Here is a 20,032-nt window from a genome sequence, read left to right as displayed (position 1 = left end):
CTCTTCGACCCTATCCTCTGTCTTGACTACCTGCTCGGACAGGCAAACCAGCCAAACTGCCTTCTCCAAGTGCCTTTTGTGCGCCTTGCTTTCTGTCCATGCAGCCGCTGCCATTACCGGTTGCTCCGCATTGATCAATTCTGAGACCCAAGGTTTGGTGAGGTTGACCTTTTGCCACAAATATGAGGATATTCTCTCCTCCATTTTGCTTCGTTCCCTCACCCCCTCTGCCAAGTCACATACTCCAAACCACCGGGCTCCAGCCGCGGTCGCCATTGTAGAGGGTGCCATCTCCGCTACTCCACTACTGGGCCGATATCTGGGGTTTGAATATCTGTGTGTGTCTCTCTCCAGCTGGCACTGAAACTTCAGAGGCCAGGGGATGTCGCACTGGGACACTTCCACTGAAGAGAGCACTGATTCAAGCCTGCCGTTTATTCCTAACCGACAGCCTGAGACTTATATCACACAGATCTCCAGACCCCTACCAATGCCCAGGTGATTCTCTCTCTTGCCGGTGGTGCAACAGCCACCCGGTTCCTACTCCACTAGAGTAGCTTTCCCAAGAGAGAGAATAGGACACTGCTGTTTATTCCCTAACCAGCAGTCTGTCCTGAGTGAATCGCTCAAGATGACCCTCGATTCCTGAACCCGGAATTAAGGTGAGGAGTATTTTAACAATGACTTGGTCAGAGGTCGCTGGTGAAAGATTGAAGAATTTAAACGACTCCAATTATCATTAAATCAAGGTTTATTGTAAAACCCAGGTCAAAATCATCCACAGAAGAAACACAATACAATCTTATGCTCTAATATACACTATGTCTATTCAAAGGTAATATAGCGGACACAACGAAAATTCTTATGCTTACACAGGTTTTAGCAATATCACAGGCACAAAACAAGTTCCCTTCCCCAAAGCCTCAACCACTATTAAAATCAAGGGAGTTTCGTAAGCTGCTGCGGAGTACTTACGGTCACAGGCTGCAGAGGTCAAGTCAGGGGTGCAGAGGTCGAGCCACGAACGAACAGACCCCTACTCGAAAACACAGCCCCTTTTATATAGTTATACCTGGCTTTGTTCTGTGATCGGCCAGCCCCTTTTGCATTGAAAAAGATAAGTTTTAAAGTTCCCGCTGGTCCCGCCCCCTTTGAGCCGGTCAGAGCTGTATGTTTCCGGGTATTCCTTGCAGGTCCGCTTCTTCCAGCTAGGCAGACCTGCGCGATTTGAATTTGGCGCTGGCTCCGCCCCCTTCTTTCAGTGAGTTTCTGCCGGCAGCTTCTGTCAAGCTTGGAGTACCTCCCCCAGGTCCGCCTCCAACTTGGTTTTTCTGCCGGTAGCTTCTGTCAAGCTTGGAGTACCTCCCCCAGGTCCGCCTCCAACTTGGTTTTTTTCAGACCTCTGATTTTCTAGGGGCTTTTCCAGCGCAATATGCTGGACTCAGACAGTCTGATTTCTAGTTTAACGAGGTTAGGCTCTTCTGTGGAGAATTTCAGTGTCTTCCAGCTGCTCCGGAGATGGCTGCTATTCTCACCTCGCTATGTTGATGGGGTGTTAATTGGATTCTGCTCTGGTGGAGGCCAGGTCATTTACATTTGCATGGGGCTATGACCATCCCATTGTCCTGCTTGCATGCAAGCCTCCTGTGTATTCCCGTGCCCCTTTGTCTGTGTTTTGATGTTATCTTGTTGTCTGGCTCCTTCTTCCTTGTAGCTCCTAGGGGGGTGTTTGCAAATATTTATGTGTTTATGTCCCTACTCAGCTCAGCGGGCCAAGCCTGCTGGGAAAACTGGTTCTGTTCCCTTGGCTGGAAAGTCAGTTTACAGTCTCTGAGTTTCTCCAAAAGGGCCGAATTGCCCGAAAACCTTACACAGGCTGACTTGTATTCTAATTTCTAGCGAAAAGTTGCTTCTAGATTAAACCAACTAATGATGAATTTGTAATAAGCCATGACTTCAGTTAACTGTTCTTTTGGCTGAAGTGCCAAACCATAAAAGTTTCTGTATATCAATTAAAGAATTGGCAAAGATATGGCACGTAACACAACACAATTGGTGAGGTTTTGTGCTTGTTACAAATTATAAATTAAGTTCCAGCAGAATTAAAGTGACAGTGTACAATGTTTTCCCAAATATACCAGCTAAGGAAGACATTTTTCTTCAAAGTCAGAAAGAGCACAAGGCAAGTTTCACTTTCTTATACATGAATGGTCTGTTTAGTTAATAAAGCGAGCAAATTATATTCCTAATTGTGTTTAATGTCTATTCAGATGTAATTGCCTCTGTACCTCGTTTGCACACTTCAGAGTCACTGTGGTTCATTACTTCAGTTGATGCCTAACATCAGTTAATAGGAGAAATGTGTATGAACCTAGTACAAGGAATCAACTTGGACCTGATTTTAAACTGGGTTGGTGTATTAATTTGTGCGGAATGTAGACTGATAACTGCATGTAAAATATCCATACGTTAACAATCAATGGTAAGCTTTAATCAGAGTGGTTTCTGCCATTGTAGTAATGATGCTGCGCAGTCAGATGATGAAGAAAAAATTCAGACATCTCAAACTGAACAGGATGGCCACAAAATCAAACAGAAAACGTAAGTTTTACTGTGGTGTAAGTTTCAAGTAGGCTTGCTCAATAGAAAACGCTTGGCAATGCTTTGAGGAAGTGTTATTGTTGATACTTAATTTGTATTTGCAAAATAATTTGGAGCATGTTTTTAAAAATAAATTTAGAGTGCCCCATTCTTTTTTTCCCAATTAAGGAGCAATTTAGTGTGGCCCATCTACCTACCCTGGGTTGTGGAGGTGAGACCAACGCAGACACGGGGAGAATGTGTAAACTCCACACCGACAGTAACCCAGTGGCTGGGATTGAACCCGGTTCCTCAGTGCTGTGAGGCAGCAGTGCTAACCACTGCGCCACCGTGCCACCCTAATTAGTTCATGTTTTTAAGTTGCATAGGATGCGATTGGCTATATGGCACAGATACAGGCCATTCGACCCAGTCAGTTCATGACCATGTTTGTGGTCCACTTGAGCTGCCCACTGTTGCTAACTTTTGGTTGGCTGTTAATTCGTAATTTGCTCTGTTTGTTTAACCTTTGCTCTCCAGTCGCCAGGTATCTGGTGACTGTTTAGTCGAGGGGCTGTTTAGCACAGGGCTAAATCGCTGGCTTTGAAAGCAGACCAAGGCAGGCCAGCAGCACGGTTCAATTTCCGTAACAGCCTCCCCGAACAGGTGCCGGAATGTGGCGACTAGGGGCTTTTCACAGTAACTTCATTGAAGCCTACTTGTGACAATAAGCGATTTTCATTTCATTTCATCTTTATGATACCGCCACGAGGTTCAAGTTCAAGTACTGATCAATAACTTAACACACCAATTAGTAAGATTCAAATCAAAACACATTTATTATATACAGTAAGTCACTACTTATGCATATAACTATACTTTCTAGACTATTTCTATCACTAAAAGGCCTATACTTAGTTTCGGAATTGGCCCACCAGGGCAGGGGAACAGATGGCCTTTCGTTCAGGCCCTGAGTCTGCAGGATTCAAAAGCTGGTATGGACTTGTAGCTAGGAGTGCCTATCTCGTAGCAAGTGTTGACTGGGGACTTGGTTGGTGCGACAGCTGGGCAGTTCACTCTCCGGGGTTGATTCGTGTTGTTGAGTGACCCTGCCAAGAAGACCGATTTGAACTTGGCGGCTTTACTTTATAGTCCCCAGGGGCTTCCCGCCCTTCGGGGCGGACCCCGTACCTGGTTCCAAATGATTGGACTGCATTCCGATCACTTAGATCGATTTCTCCAATACTGGAGTTGTTCCCTGATCACTGGGCAGTCCCTAAATGTCCGTTGGCCTTCCTTTGTCTTGGCTCCTGCTGGCGCCGAGGAGTCTGGCTTGGCTTTATTCACCTTAAGTGTAGCAATTGTGCCTTGAAATCGCTCATTACTATGCAGATGGCTGCTGGTTTCAGTGCTGTCCGGTTTTTGCAAGTTCCAATACACAGGATTTCTGCACTTGCTCGTTTTTGCCTGTGTTGGCTGAATTTCCCTTTAGTCTTTGCGGTTCTCCATTTTAAGTCATGAAGTGGCCAACCCAGGTGGCTACACCACCCAATCTTTCCTCATTTAAATCTACCATCGTCAGCCTCTATTCTCTTCTCCCTCAATCTTACCTACCATCCCTGTAAATGCATCGATACTACTCACTTCAATTTCAACCACTCCCTAGGTAGTGAGTTCCACATTCTTATCGCTCTATTCGTTTTTTTTTAAAAAAAGGTCTTCTGAATTCCCTATTAGATTTCTTGGTGACATCATCTACTGGTGACCTCTAGTTATGCTTTTTCCCCACACGAGGAAACATTCTCTGCATCCGTTCTATCAAAACCAGTCATAATTTGAAGGACACACTGCAGCCTTTTTTCAAGGAAAGTGAGATCAGTCTTTCCTCGTCTAAGTATATATGACCCTGCATTTCTGCTATTGTCTTTATAAATCTTCTCTGCACCTCCTCTGTTGCCTTTAAATCCTTTTTGTACTAAGCCACTTCAGACCAGATTAGGTAGCACCATACAATATCTTCCATCACCACTCCTTTAGATATTCCAAATACCTTGGGGAATCCTTAAATTGCAATATGTTTATAATGAAATGAAATGAATGAAAATCGCATATTGTCACAAGTAGGCTTCAAATGAAGTTACTGTGAAAAGTCCCTAGTCGCCACATTCCGGCGCCCGTTCGGGAGGCTGGTACTTGAAGATGGTAATATGATGAGCATAAATGAGACATTCATGTGAAAGATAAGTCTGGGGAATTTATTTATGGAAGGAATTAAATCAATTTTGGAGACCCCAGGAGCCGACAACCTATCTTTTCATGAGGAACCCTTTTCTAAAAGATAAATTCTATTCAGAGCCACATTATGAAAATTCTGCATTTCCAAGCCAAATGAAGGTGTCTTGCCATGTGTCTCGTAAAATGCATAATTTGCATGTATAAGAAATGAAATACACGTACTGAATTTAAGAGGAAAAAAAAATCTAAATTAAAATAGACCCAATACTGAATTGTTGTGTTTTTTAACCGCCTTTTTTTCCCCTTCATATTTCCAGTATATGCATGCCCAGATGCTTCGTTTTAACCTTTTATCTTCACAATAAAGACCCACCTCTTCCTTTTCTTGACTTCATTTTCGTCAGGCTTTTTTCATATAATACTAATAACTGGAAATCTGGGAGCCACAAATGAGATGTTTAAAAAACTGCATGTTACTCTAGAGAGTGTTATGGAGCGGCTCCGTTGCAAACTCTTCAGGGCAAAACGTCAAACCGGGTCACTACAAAAATCTAGACTTTTGATGTTTGTCTCTCAATCTTGAGTTGAAGACCTCGGGTTGGTTGGAACCCCTTGTGTTTTTTACATTGGCACCACTCCAAGACTTCAGGAAATGTTTATTGTAATTCACTATGGTGGTTGCATAAAAAGGTAAATCCGACTAGAGAAATTTCCTGATGACAGCCAAAAGCCATTTTCTTTCACCAAGAGTATTGTTCTAATAAATTTATTCTAGAAAATAGAATACTTCTTTAGACTTTCCTTCTTATTCAATAATACATGAACCTTACTCCTCCCGGGGAGCAGTTAAACAGACGCTTTGTTGTTGACTCTTCAGGGTGTCCTATGACACAAGCATGACTATAACCCCTGACACAGGCATGACTATAACTCCGCATTAAAGTTGTGTTGAAATGCTGTCTTTATCAGTTTGAGTCATTTGTTTTGACCAAGCTTTCAGTCAATTATTGTATGATATGCTTCTGTAAAGCTCTTGATGCTGTTTCCTAATGTTAAAGATACTGTATAACAACCAGCTACTGCATCCAGCACTTTTAATGGGAAGCTTCATATAAACATGAGAGAGCAGAAATTAGAGGGGTATGGTGGTAAGAGGCAAGTGCAGTTTGAGGTGTGTTGCTCTTTTTAATGAGTGGAATACTATCCCACCAGCGTCACCAATAATGTTGCAAATTAACTAGATATGGCAGTTATTAATCATAATATTGCTTTTCAGAGTTACCAGGTATCAAATGATACCACCACAAGGCTTTACCGGATATCGATCAAAGGACCAAACAACCAGTTTGTCAGTTCAAGTTCAAAGATAGCTTATTTACACACAAGGATTACTTCGACATGCAACATAACACACTACAAGTTAAATTACACCTAACAACTACGATAACCTATACTTAATTTCAGGGCAACCGGCTCTTTGCAGATGAACAAGGCCTTTGTTCGGATCTTGCGTGACTGGGTAGAAGGAGTGGCTTCGTTTCTGCTGGGCTCAGGCGTCTGGTAGCGATCGTTGGTCTTGAACTTGTCTTCTGGTCGTAATGCTACACTTGGTTTTAGGCATAGGCCAGGGCCAAGAGGGACCGAACACATGGCTGTGTCCCTTTTTATCTCTCTGGGATTTTGCACACTTTGGGGCGGTCCTTAGCTTTGGACCCAATAATTCAACAGGCTTCGATCACTGCCTTCGATTTTGGCCAATAAAGGGGCTGGTGCCTTGATGGCTGGGCGTGTCCTGAGCAGTCATTGACCTTGGCTGTTTGGGCTTTCTTAGCAAAGGGAGTGGTGCCGGTTAGTCTGCATCTGTATCGGTTACCTGAGTACAGTCCTTTTGTTCTGTGGAAATGGGCCATTAGAATGCAAACGAGCGGGGGTTTCGATCGTGCCTAGCTATCTGGCTGCAAATACACACAAGCTCGGAGTGTGTCTGAGTCCTGGGTTGGCCATAATTCCCATGGTCCTTTGCAGGTGGCCATCTGAGATGGCTACAGGTGATTCATATGGAACGTGTACATTATCATAGAATAGGTGCGTTACACAGCCTGCTATTGTTCTGTATATTGCATGTCATCCATGCGACAACTACTTTTGGCAGGCAGGGTTATCTGCTGTGATGCATGGTTGATGCTAACTTCTGTCCATTTGCATAACTGAGACTTTGGCTATTGTATGACTGCAACCTTAAATATGACGACATGCAGGGCATCTTTGGATTCACTTGTCCTGTGTGTACAGTATGTTTTGCAATCAGACCAAATCTATGCAGTTGTTTACAGTTGCTGAACCCTTTCAATATTCCACTAGAAACCAGAGGCACGTATGCAGTGTTCTTGGACTACTTTCACTAGAAATGGTTTATTTTGGTTCGAGAAATCATACTTTCTCTGATAAAATGAAAATGTCCTCACAGTACACATGGTTCCAGAAAAATATTGTTCGGCCATCTGTCCCAGCAGCTCCCAGAGAATTTTACTGGAGAGAAAATTATTTTAAATTGCCAAACCAGCAGATGAAAGCAAACTCAAATTTATTTGCAGAATCACAGTGCACAAGGAGGCCATTCAGCCCATCGTGTCTACCAGCTCTCCAAATGAGCATTATGACTTTGTTCCATCCCCTGTCTTTTCCAAGTACCCTTGCACATTGCACAAGTGATCATCAAATGCCCTCTTGAATTCCTTGATTGAACCTCTGCATTCCAGATCTGAGCCACTCGCTGTGTGACACGTTTTTTTCTTGTATCATATTTTTTTATTTTCCAAATCAATTTAGATTGGTGACTTTGCGTTCTTGATCCTTTTAAAAAGTTTCTCATATCTATTCTGTCCAGCCCCCTCATGATTTTGAACGCCTCTTTCAAATCTCCTGTTATTCTTCCCTCTAAGGAGAACAGTCCCAACATCCCCAATCTATCTTAATAATAGATGTTTCTCATCACTGGAACCATTCTTGTAAATCTCTTCCTTCCCTTCCTGTTTTTCTTCTCTTAACCACATTCCCCCCTTGACACTCCTCTCCCAAAATAACTAGAATTTGGAAGGTCTATCCAATGACGCTCTGTAAACCTGTCATCTTTCATTGCACCCATTAAGGTGTTAAACCTGCGACAAAGCTCTGTAACCATGGACTATCTTCACCTTTATTCACACTTGCAATTCAGTATCAATGTTAAAGCTTTACTTATTACTTTAGCTGCTACTTTCACTCTAGGTTGCTTGTCCCTGAACAGTGTGGGGAGATCTGGAAGGTATAGTTTTGTCTGGTAAATGTTATTTTCTTTCCAGAAATCAACTGAAGAAATTTTTGGGTAAATCAGTGAAGAGAGCCAAGCATCTCGCTGAAGAGTATGGTGAAAAAGCTGTAAATAAAGTTAAGAGTGTCCGAGATGAAGGTAAGTTTAAAGTGTGAATGCTTTAATGTTTTAAAAGAACTCCTGATTGGGTTTGTTTTATTATAATGTTTTTTGAGAAGGGTAAGTTGCTTTAGCAATTATATAATAATTTGAACTACCCCTGTGATTGCGAAAGGAGGTATGGAAGAAGCCTATAAGGGGATTTGGGAAGAGACAATAAATTTCAAATGCTTTTTCATGTCAATGCACACTTCGCCTCTCATGTTGAAAGTGGAATGTTGTACTATGGTATAATACCTGGACTACTGCACGATCAATTCTGGCCCCACTTGACCCGGAATCGCAACACAATTGAAATTAACAATTAATTCTTAGAAAAGACCCCAAGACTTTGGTCTCTGGCTGCCCAATAACTACAGTCACCAGGTTTGTAAATATAAACACAATTTTTGTTTATAACTATAATTAAATATGCAGCACATACAACTGGTTAACTATTATATAACTCCTAACCCCCCCCCCCCCTTAACTCGCCCCTCTAAACACACTAGGCAGAACAATACGGAGGGGAAAGAGGGATAAAAATAAAGAGGATAAAAGTCTCTGTTTCACCCTTCTTCAGTCTCGGCCTTTAGTTGGAGGTTTTTGCTTTCAGACTGTAGTGGTGTTCACTGTGGATTCATCAAAATCCTCTCTGCAGGTTCAGTAAACAGCAGTTAGGCAGCATTTCTGGAGAAAGAAAGAGAGACAGCAGGTCACAGCTCCCCTCAGTATCCAGGACACAAATGTCCTTTGCTGGGTTCTCTGCAAACCATCCCACACAGGTAGGACCTAATCACTGGCCGTTGCCGGACAGTATACGACCTTTGACCAATTCATTGGCCACCGGCCAATCAATCAAATCGAATCCCTCCGATCTTTTGGGTGCCAGAAAGTCTGAGTTCTGCTGTTCAAAAGCTAAAGCTCCAAGAGTACAGTAAGTTCCTCTGCTCGACCTAAAGGACTTAAATATCCATGGATCAAAATTATGATGACAAAGTAAAATAAATGGGAAATAAGGGATTCGACAGGAAGGTCCTTTACAAATATCACAGTCCTAAGCAGTGCAATATCATACCTGTTGAATTGGTGTTACTGTTGTAAAATTGTCAGTTGTTGCTGTCCTTAGTGTTCCATATGGATCAAGATGATGCTTCTTCCAGTGATGATGAGGGGATGCCTTACACAAGACCTGCTAAGTTTAAAGCAGCCCATGGCTTCAAAGGGCCCTACGACTTTGATCAGATTAAAATGGTTCAAGATCTAAGTGGAGAACACATGGTAAGTCCTTTAATTCTTTTTTTGAAATTTGTTCATGAGGCGTGGGCATCGTAGGCCCATCCCTAATTGCCCTTGAGGGGGTAGTTAAGAGTCAACCACATTGCTGTGGGTCCGGAGTCACATGTAGGCCAGACCAGGTTAGGGTGTCCCCAAAGGGGACCTGAAATTTTTTCCCAACAATCGACAATGGTCATCTTTTAAATTCCAGATTTTTATTGAATTCAAATTTCACGATGTGCAGTGGCAGGATTTGAACCTGAGTCCCTAGAGCATTACTCTGCGTCTCTGGTTTATTCTGCTTCATTAGTCCAGTGAAAATACCATGACGCCACTGACTCCTCTTGTATGCCTTGTTCCTTTGCTAGATGCTAATATTCAGTGGCTTTAGCTATTAATGCATATATTTTCTGTTTTGCTATTTGCACCATTCCACAAGAAAATGGGCAGATCATCAGGAAACTCAGGCTTGTGTCTGTACTATTTCAAATCTAAGACCAGGAATTGCATGAGCACAGCCAGAGACTATTTGTTTATGAGCCTTTGCTTTCTGTACACGCTGCTTACGAACTAGACCAAATTAGGATTTTGAGCCTGTGAAAATGTTTGTCACTACTGCAGTTTAAAACAAGCCAATGCCAGGTTGCCTGCACAATGTCTGCAAATAGGATAACTTGCACGGAATAGCAATATAATGTTTGCCAATTATTATGTAAAACATGCTGAGACATCCTAATTAATATTCAACGAATGTTTGGTCGCACGTGCTGGAAATAGGCTGCAAAATTGAGCACTGATCAAACCATGCGATGGCAAAGCTGCACATTGTGGGATTTCTTTTGTGTTATAAATTTGGGCCTTGTAACTTGCCATCCCCCTCCTCTTCTTCCTCGCCATAGTAAACGTGGTTTGCAGATTGCAAAAAGTTTTTGAATTTGAAGGGGTTGTCACAAATTTGCCAGCTTTTAATTTTCAGTCTTTTATGTATCAGGTGCTTTTGCTTTACTGTTTTCCTTGATTCTGGAGACTGATCTTCGTGTCCTACTCTCCTCCACTATGTTTGCTGCCAAATCCTGGGGTCTCAGTGCTGATTTTAAGAAATTTACCAATCGAGTTACTGTGTATTCCAGTGATGCCGTTAGATCTCCCTGCAGAGATGGCTCTCTGGTGAACCTAGAGCAAAGAAAGCCTTGGATTTGAGACCAGGTCCTGACTCGAAATACGGGTTTCGGGAAATTTGTCTTGGTGCTTTACTGGGTCAGGATTGCAGTCCTTCTACCCCATGCCAGACCTCTGAACATTTTAGGCTGTGATGATTGCAACAATTTAAAATGTTTACATTACAGTGCCTGATGGTGAGAACAGCATCATATTTCTGCTGTTGAAGTCACTGAAGAAAGGTGCCTCAAGATGCTCTAACCTGTGTTTTGTTGTGTGTTCTCTAACATTACAAACAATGCTGTCCCTCTGAACAACGGTATACATAAGTTAAGAACCATATCCTGGATTTTTGAAAACCTGAAGTGATTGACATTGCCTATGCCTTTGTGTTTGGGGAATAAATGCTGTAGATATTGCTTACTCAAAAAATAATGACTTAAGATATTCAGAAGATTTCTGGGCTTAATTCAAAACTTTCAGATGACCCAATTACTAGTTTGATGCTAATTTAGCTTTTAAAAACATTTTTTTCATTTTCCCCCCTCTGGTTTGTCTTTTCTTTACTTTGTCACTGCTTTCTCGACCTGGGGTTCTGCCCTTGGGTGACTGAAGTTTGCATGATCTCCCCGTGTCTGCATGGGTTTCCTCCGGGTGCTCCGGATGCTCCCACAATACAAAGATGTGTAGGTTAGGTGGGATTATGGGGAGAGGGCAAGGAGTGGGCCTAGGTTAAGGTGCTCTTTTAGAGGGTTAGTGCAGACTTGATGGGCTGAATGACCTCCGTCTGCATTGTCGGGATTCTATGGATTCTTTAAATGGTGGTATGCTGCCTTCTTGAACTGCTGCAATCCAGGTGGTGTAGGAACGCCCACAGTGCTTTTAAAAAATATATATTTCATGGGATCTGAGCATCGCTAGCGAGGCCATCATTTGTTGCCCATCCCTATCTGCCGTTGAACTGCATGGTTTGCTAGGCCATTTTAGAGGGCATATAAGAGTCAACCACTTTGCTGTGGATCTGGAATTATATGTCGGCCAGACCAGGTAAGGACGACAGATTTACTTCCCTAATGAAAGTTTGTGAACCAGATGGTTTTTTACAACAATCATAGAATATGCAGTGCAGAAAGACGCCATTCGGCCCATCGAGTCTGCACCGGCCCTTGGAAAGAGCACCCTACTTAAACCCACGTAACCCAGTAACCCCACCTAACCTTTTGGAAGTTAAAGGGCAATTTAACATGGCCAATCCACCTAACCTGCACATCTTTGGACTGTGGGAGGAATTAAACCCGAGACCCTGAAACTGTGAGGCAGCAGTGCCAACCACTGTGCCACGGTTTCATGGTCATCCCAGATTTGTATTGAATTTAAATTCCATCAGCTCAATCCCGTATTACTAGAGAAACCTTGGTCTCTGGATTACTAGTGCAGTGACAATACCACTATGACACCACCTCACTCTCTCTCTCTCTCCCTCTCCTTATCTGTCTCTCTCTCCCCTTTCTCTTCTCTCTCTCTCTCTCTCTCCTCCTTTCCCCCTCCACCACCACCCAATCCCAGGAGGGGATTCTAGGATTTTTACCCAACGACATGAAGCAACGGAATCAAGAAGTCAGGACATGGGAACACAAGAATTAGGATCAGGAATATCCTCCACCATTGAATAAGAGCATAGATGATCTGATTGTAACCTCCTGCTAACCCCGATGGCGTTTCACCCCTTTTTTTATCCATCTACCTCTTCCTTAAAAATATTCAAAAACTCTACTCAGAGAAAACAATTCTCCTTATCTCTGTCTTAAATGAGTGACCCCTTATTTTTAACCAGGGTCACCAGTTCTAGAACCTAGATTAGATAAGAGCACCTGCTTCCTCCTCCTGCCCATGCTCCCTAATCACCCAACTCCCAACACTCAAGTCACTCTCCGTGCTACGTTGCACTGACATATCTATGTATTGATCCTTTTGAGACTAAGGAATTAGCTGACCCCAGTTAGAGAAAATACGGTTGTACTTGCTGTCCCTACTTTGTTAACTTAGATGCTTTTGCAGTAGAGCTCTGAAAACCTACTTAAGGCTGGGAAATTTAGAATGCAGGCAGTAAATTTCAGTTAAATGCAAAGTACAAACAAAAATTAGATTTTACAAAGAGAGTAACACTCCCTTCTGCCTCCAAACGGCAGCAAGACCATGTTAATAGTTTCAAAGAGCTTTACAGTTGAGCTTGACCTTGTCCCGTTGGATTACAGCTTCCAGCAGCAATTTCTGAATAATGCTTGGGATCACAAACCTAAGATGATTGGCAAAGGATGTACGTGGTGAAAATGAAAATGTTGATGAATGCACTGAAAAAGTAGTGGAAGCAGATTTGATAGTGACTTTAAAAATGGGACTCGGTATTTTCTTGAAACACAAAATAAATGGAGCGCTGTGCAGAAAGAGCAGGAGATGGGACTAATTGGATAGTTCTTTTGAAAATTCGGTGCAGGCATGATGGGCTGAATCGCCTCTTCCTGTACTGTGATCCTATTGTTACTTTGAATGTTCTAGGAATGGGACTTTTAAGTTTCTAATAGTTACATTAATTATTAATGATGCAAGGCTGAACTAGTCCCAACATTAACCATTTGGTAGAATGGAGATTGGGCTTTGAATATGTGATTTCTGCAGTGTTTCAGGAGAGGAAAGTAGATACTAGGAACCAGTTTGTTTATTTATTTATTTATTTACAGGATGTGGACATCGCTGGCTAGGCCAGCATTTATTGCCCATCCCTAGTTGTCCTTCAGAAGGTGGTGGTGAACTGCCTTATTGAATCGCTGCAGTCCCTGAGGTGTAGGTACACCCACAGTGCTGTTAGGGTGAGGGAGGGTTCAAGGGCAGTTCCAGGATTTTGACCCAGAGACAGTGAAGGAACGCCGATATATTTCCAAATCTTGGAGGGGAACCTCCAGGTGGTGGGGTTCTCGGGTATCTGCTGCTCTTGTCCTTCTAGATGGTAGTGGTCGTTGGGTTTGGAAGTGAAGGGTAGATAAGGAAATGTAGCACAAAGACCATATTTCCCTGTCGTGCATGAATTTTGAAGTGTTCTTGGACATAATTTTCCTCAACCAAGTAGTTTATGATTAGATTAAACTATGTTGAGAAATGTAGCAAATAAGCCTGCATCATATTTGGCAATGCTCATCATTAATTTTTGGAGAAGCACTAAAGTTAAAATATATACTTCATGCAGATGAAATAGTACCACGATTTTGTGCATCTCTCTGATGGGGTTAACATCAAAGAGCAAGAGGAAATAGTTTTGACAAAGAGTCATCCAGACTCGAAATGTTAACTCTACTCTCTCTCCAGAGATGCTGTCAGACCTGCTGAGATTATCCAGCATTTTGTGTTTTTGTTTCAGATTCCAGCATCTGCAGAAATTTGCTTTCATATAAAAGGATACAAACCCTTATTTGCTTTTGTAACAAGCAGTCCGAGGAAAACCGACTGCATTAATCTGCAAGGACCTCTTCTATTTAGGAGAACTGACAAGACCATGTTCTATGAGCTGCTTCCTGATCTGCTGAACTGCAAACGTACCTTGTAATTGGAGCTATGCTTGATACTTTGTTAATTGGCTTTTTAGTGAGTACTGCACATGCTAGTGCTGTTTTTCCGCAACCCCCACATCATTTGTTTGGCACATTTGTTTTGAAACTCTCAGTTATATAGACAACATGTAGCCATGGCAATGGAAGTTTCATTATTTGGTTAGAATATATGCATGTTGGCCTGATTGATAAATCCTCCAGTCTCGTCACTCCCACATACCGCAGTGGAAACATGTCATATCTGCATGTTCCAAAACATTAAACATTTCAAGGGAGGAGATCAGAAGTTAAGGGGGATGAAGCCAATCTAATTGCGAGTTTCCCCCTGTAATTCTAATTTGTTCCACTTTGATTATTGCTTTTGAAGAGGCAAATACTCCTGTAAATTTGCTGTGCAAGTCACAATCTTATTGAGACTTTTAAGAACACAGTGCACTTTTACACTAATCTCAATAATACTTTGGTCAATTTCTGCAAGGATCAAACTAATATGTGGGGTGTAATTTTTTATAACTATATTTAAAATGTAGTACAACTTGATGCTGTTAAAACTATCCTCATCCTTTATGCTGTGGTTAATATCAGTGGCGACCTGGTAATTATTAATAAATCTGAAATTCCAGCTATTTACTAAAAGAATTTCAAGATTCCATGGACGAAAACAGGAGACGTTTTACTGTACAGGTGTTAAACAAAACAAACACTAATTACTACCTTGGGTAACTTCTCATACTCCAACATCCAGAATCAACATAAATTGAACATGAATTAACAGATAAATTATGGTTGATTATAAGGCATAAATTGCACATTAAATGACAGAGACAACCAGGACAGATCTTACCAATAGGCCCGGCATATGGGTCATCAAACTCTGCCACAAAAGTCCTTCAATAGTCTGCCTCCCTCATGAAGAATTTCAGCTTCTGTTCTCCTAGGAGCTAGACTGATCCCTTGCTGATAGCAGCAGAGAACCAACCTGAGTTCCGCAGGCATGGTCTTCACCAAAAATAACATTTGTCTGCAAAGCACCCTCAACTTGTTCTGGATGATGTCACAATTCAAGTAATGGTTGCAGCTGCAGCAAAGTGTCTTGGCTTACAATCAGCTTCTGGATCTAACCTCTGTCATCTTCAGCCTGCCTGTACTCCTCCACTGGACCCATCAACTGCAACTGAGCTCAGATGTTTTCAGTCCCTTTATAACAGTTTCAACCATTTCCATTTTGGCCCAAGGTTTTTGTTTCTGTTTGGATTTCCTTAGAAGCTGACAGGATTGGTTTCCCTTTCAGTTAGGGTCCGTCTCAAAAAGCACAAGCTTTGAAACCACACTGAGAAATATAATTTTCTGAGCTCTCTGAAAGCGTTATTTATAGGGGTAACTAACTTGCCAAACAAAATGATTTAATTTGTAAAAGCGTTGCCTTCATCGTAACAATAGTTTTCTGCTGGTTATTGAATTGCTAGCCATATGTTAGTGATGGTGGTATCACAGGTTTGTTCTTAAACAGAAAGCGGGCTAGTCGCCATCTGTTTGTGATCTAAAATGTGAGAAGATTTTTATTATGCATGGAAGGAGATATGGTGAAACAATGTATTTTTGCTTTTAGGGTGCTGTGTGGACAATGAAGTTTTCCCACTGTGGCCGTTTACTTGCAACAGCTGGCCAAGACAATGTTGTACGAATATGGGTTTTAAAAAATGCTTGGGACTACTTTAACATTATGAGGATGAAATACAACACTGAAGGTAATCTTTTCTCGAAATGTGGCCACTCCTGCCGTGTGTTTGCATTAGCAGGCTGTCAGTAAAACTGGTTATTGAGGGAGGGGGTTCCTGTCTGAAATGGTGGCATTCAAATCCATTTGTATTCATCCCTAAACGATGATAATTTATTCTCTGTTGTCTACCAAATTATCAGGGTTCTATATCCAGAATAATTCCCTAATCGTGACTGTCCACAGCCCTTCAAAAAGATTAATATTAGCAGTAATGAAATAAGGGTCAAATGGATAATCAGGATTTAATGGTGAAACCTGGCATCCACTTTGAATTTTAGAAAGAACAAACTTACACTTAAAGCCTTTATGTCCTCCGGATGCTTCTCGTCCAGTAAGCTGCTGTTGTAATGTAGAGAAATACGCCAGCCAATTTACCCATAAACTGCAGAGTTAAATGACAGGTGATTTCAAATTGTAAACTCTATCCTGAACATGTTAGCTATAGAAGGTGTCCCTTGTACGAAAGTTGTTGCTCTATTAATGCCGCTAAAACAGCATTTAGTTTTGGAAAAGGACATTAAATTTGCCATCGAATTAACTATATTCGTGGCTGTTGACTTTGAGGAAGATAACTTGTTCAAATCAGCAGCTTAAGGGCCGACTATCTGGTCAAATTAAATTCATTGACTAATCCACGCAACAGGCAAAGAAGGCGCGGGGAAACCTTTGCGCTGGAATGCAAGTTGGCTGAAAGGTTAGGCAAGGCCTTGGCCTTCAAGCCAAATTGGTTTTTGTTTGGCTTAGGTGGATCTTTGCTATTGTGCTATTTTGGATGTCATGTGGATTAACTTGAGTTAAGTTTAGTTTGGGGGTGGGCGGGGGAGAGAAAACAGAGTTTGTGGCTTACTCGTCTCTTTTGAAGCTACTGGAGTAATAAGCTGACATTATGTTCTTCAGCCACTGCTGGTAACAATATTTCAACTTCATGTAGGTCGTGTGTCACCATCCCCATCACAAGAAAGCTTGAGTTCTTCAAAGTCTGACACTGACACGGTATGTAAATAGATAGAAATTGTACACATTGAAGGCAAAATGAACATGGGACAGAATTGAACTTTGGTGGTCGTAGAATACGGACAATAATACATGGGAAGATCCCACAAGGTCTTTTCCATTGACTTCAGTCAATAAAATCAGGCTGGGATGTCCAACTGACTGGTATTTCCTATCACCCGTTTTGCACAAACACCAAAACTTAACTTCACTCCCATTTTGTGTTGAAACAAAGAGCTAATAACCAACAATAACTCTGTATTATTTTTCAGTATCGTGGAAGTAAACAAGCTTGGAGTGTGTGCCGAAACTAGCTCTACTAGAACGCTGCTGATTAAACAGAAACCATGTTATCATGCTTATTGTTTTTGGACAGACAGCAGCTGTATGATTTTTACCAAGATGCCATCAATTATTTTCCCCCTCAGTCAGTGCTCTAGACTCAATGTTGCATCTGCTACTCCATCTAATTTCATAGAAGCCCTGCAGTGCAGAAGGAGGCCATTCGGCCCATCGGGTCTGCACCGACCCTTAGAAAGAGCACTCTACCAAGGCCTAATCCCCCACCCTATTCCTGCAACACCACCCTAAGAGGCAATTTAGCGTGGCCAATTCACCTTACCTGCACATCTTTAGACTGTGGGAGGAAACCAGAGCACTCGGAGGAAACCCACGCAAACATGGGGAGAATGTGCAAACTCCACACAGCTCGTCACCTGAGCCCGGAAGCGAACCCTGGTCCCTGGCGCTGAGAGATAGCTGTGCCACCGTACCACCCTGTCTAATTTAATATTTTATTTGTTTTAATGAATTAAGCACTTCTAAAAAACCTTCACAAATTATTCACTTTGGAGTGATTTTTACTTCTAGACAGTGATTCGTTGTGAGAGAAATATAAATTTGTCAGTGATATTATAATTCTGTATGCATGAAAATGACTAAATATTCTTTTAGACCATTCAATAAAATGTGAATGTGTAGAATTTGGAAGAGCTTGCTTTCTAAAAAATCAGAATAGCTTACATATTCTCTGCTGTGGTTTCTCAGGCATACAGTGGAACTGAAGATACTGATTCCGAAGACAAAAATGCACCATTTAGGCAGCACCCATTTTGTAAATACAAGGGACATACTGCTGATCTTCTGGACCTCTCATGGTCAAAGGTAGAAGAATAATCCATGTTGACAGTACTTGTGTATAATTAATTTCTGTGCATAATAGTCTCCATGGGATTGTAAATCTTGAGTGTCGGATGTCATCGAAGGCACAACATCTAAAAAGTTCATACTGCAACATTTATTTATACAGTGCCTTTAACATAGAAAACAATAAAGGCCGTACCAAGAGGGGAAATCATCGCTTTCAAAGCGCGAAGAGATAGGGAGGAAAGGGCGGCTAGGCAGCAGCTGGTCGACTCCATACTGAAGGTAGACCGTAAATACTCCGAGGCCCCGACCATAGAGCTCCAGGCGGAGAGGAAAGAGCTACAAAGGAACTTTGACCTGCTCTCCACCAGGAAAGCACTGCACCAACTCCACCAGGCACGTGGGACCCTACACGAACACGGAGACAAAGCCAGCCGCCTGTTGAAACACCAGCTGAGAAAGCAGGCAGCCACCAGAGAAATTGCACAAATCAGGGATACCAGAGGCACATTAGAAACAGAACCAGAAAAGATCAACAAAACCTTCAAGGCCTTCTACCAAGGGCTGTACACCTCAGAGCCCCCCAATGGGGGAGTCCAGGATGAAATGGTTCCTTGATGGACTGGACATACCAGTCGTGGGGAGGACAGAAAACAGGGCCTGGAAGCACCATGAGCACTGGGGGAGATCATGGACAGCATTAGCTCCATGCAGGCAGGGAAGGCGCCGGGACCAGGCGGGTTCCCGGCGGACTTCTACAAAATATTTGCGACAGCACTGGCCCCACACCTACGGGAGATGTTCACAGACTCGCTAGCTGGGGCACACTGCCACCCATGCTAGCAAAGGCCTCAATCTCGCTGATACCTAAGGAAGATAAAGACCCAGCAGAATGTGGGTCATAGAGACCCATCTCACTGCTGAACGCAGATGCCAAAATACTGGCCAAAAGCCTAGCCAAAAGGCGAGAAGACTGCGTACCAGAGGTGGTCACAGAGGACCCGGTGGGCTTTGTCAAAGGTAGACAGCTTACCTCGAACATCCGGCGCCTGCTGAATGTGATAATGACCCCCTCCGGGGAGAGAATACCAAAGGTGATCAACTCCATGACGCAGAAAAGGCCTTCGACAGGGTCGAATGGAAATACCTCATAGAGGTACTGGAGCGGTTCGGGCTTGGAACAGGGTTCACCTCCTGGGTAAAACCCCGATACAACGCTCCCATGGCGAGCGTACGGACCAACAACTCCCGATACTTCCAGCTGCACAGGGGCACCAGACAAGGATGCCCACTGTCCCCGCTGCTGTTCGCTCTAGCGATCGAGCCACTAGCAATTGCGCTCAGAGCCGCAAAAAGCTGGAGGGGGATCCGAAGAGGCGGCAGGGAGCACAGAGTCTCACTCTATGCAGATGACCTGCTCCTCTACATTTCAAACCCACAAAGCAGCATGGACGGAATCATCGCGCTCCTGAAAGAGTTTGGCACCTTCTCGGGCCACAAACTCAACATGAGCAACAGCCAGATCTTTCCGGTACACCCACAAGTAGGCAGCACTAACGGGACTGCGGTTTAAACAAGCCCGACACAAATTCCGCTACCTGGGGATCCAAATAGCCCATGACTGGAAAGGGATCCACAAATGGAACCTCACCAGTCTGACGGAGGAAGTAAAAAAGGACCTGCAAAGATGGAACACACTCCCACTCTCCCTCGCGGGGAGAGTCCAGACGATCAAATTGAACGTACTGCCCAGGTACCTCTTCCTACTTAGATCCATTCCGATCTACATCCCCAAGGCCTTTTTCAAATCAC

General features: G+C 42.8%; 1 protein-coding gene across 2 annotated transcripts in view; it reads left to right on the top strand.

The window, feature by feature from the left end:
• wdr44 (WD repeat domain 44) overlaps positions 1–20,032 on the top strand; it is a 104,949-nt gene that overhangs the window by 63,081 nt on the left and 21,836 nt on the right. For both annotated transcript variants that reach the window (XM_072505052.1, XM_072505051.1), the window contains exons 8-13: positions 2,518–2,601; positions 8,157–8,263; positions 9,393–9,544; positions 15,911–16,049; positions 17,013–17,074; positions 18,122–18,238. In XM_072505052.1, the coding sequence (XP_072361153.1) occupies positions 2,518–2,601; positions 8,157–8,263; positions 9,393–9,544; positions 15,911–16,049; positions 17,013–17,074; positions 18,122–18,238 (661 nt within the window). The remainder of the gene's footprint in view (positions 1–2,517; positions 2,602–8,156; positions 8,264–9,392; positions 9,545–15,910; positions 16,050–17,012; positions 17,075–18,121; positions 18,239–20,032) is intronic.

Source organism: Scyliorhinus torazame, chromosome 5 (assembly GCF_047496885.1).
Source record: "Scyliorhinus torazame isolate Kashiwa2021f chromosome 5, sScyTor2.1, whole genome shotgun sequence".
NCBI lineage: Eukaryota > Metazoa > Chordata > Chondrichthyes > Carcharhiniformes > Scyliorhinidae > Scyliorhinus > Scyliorhinus torazame.
This window is presented reverse-complemented; position numbering and strand designations above follow the sequence as displayed.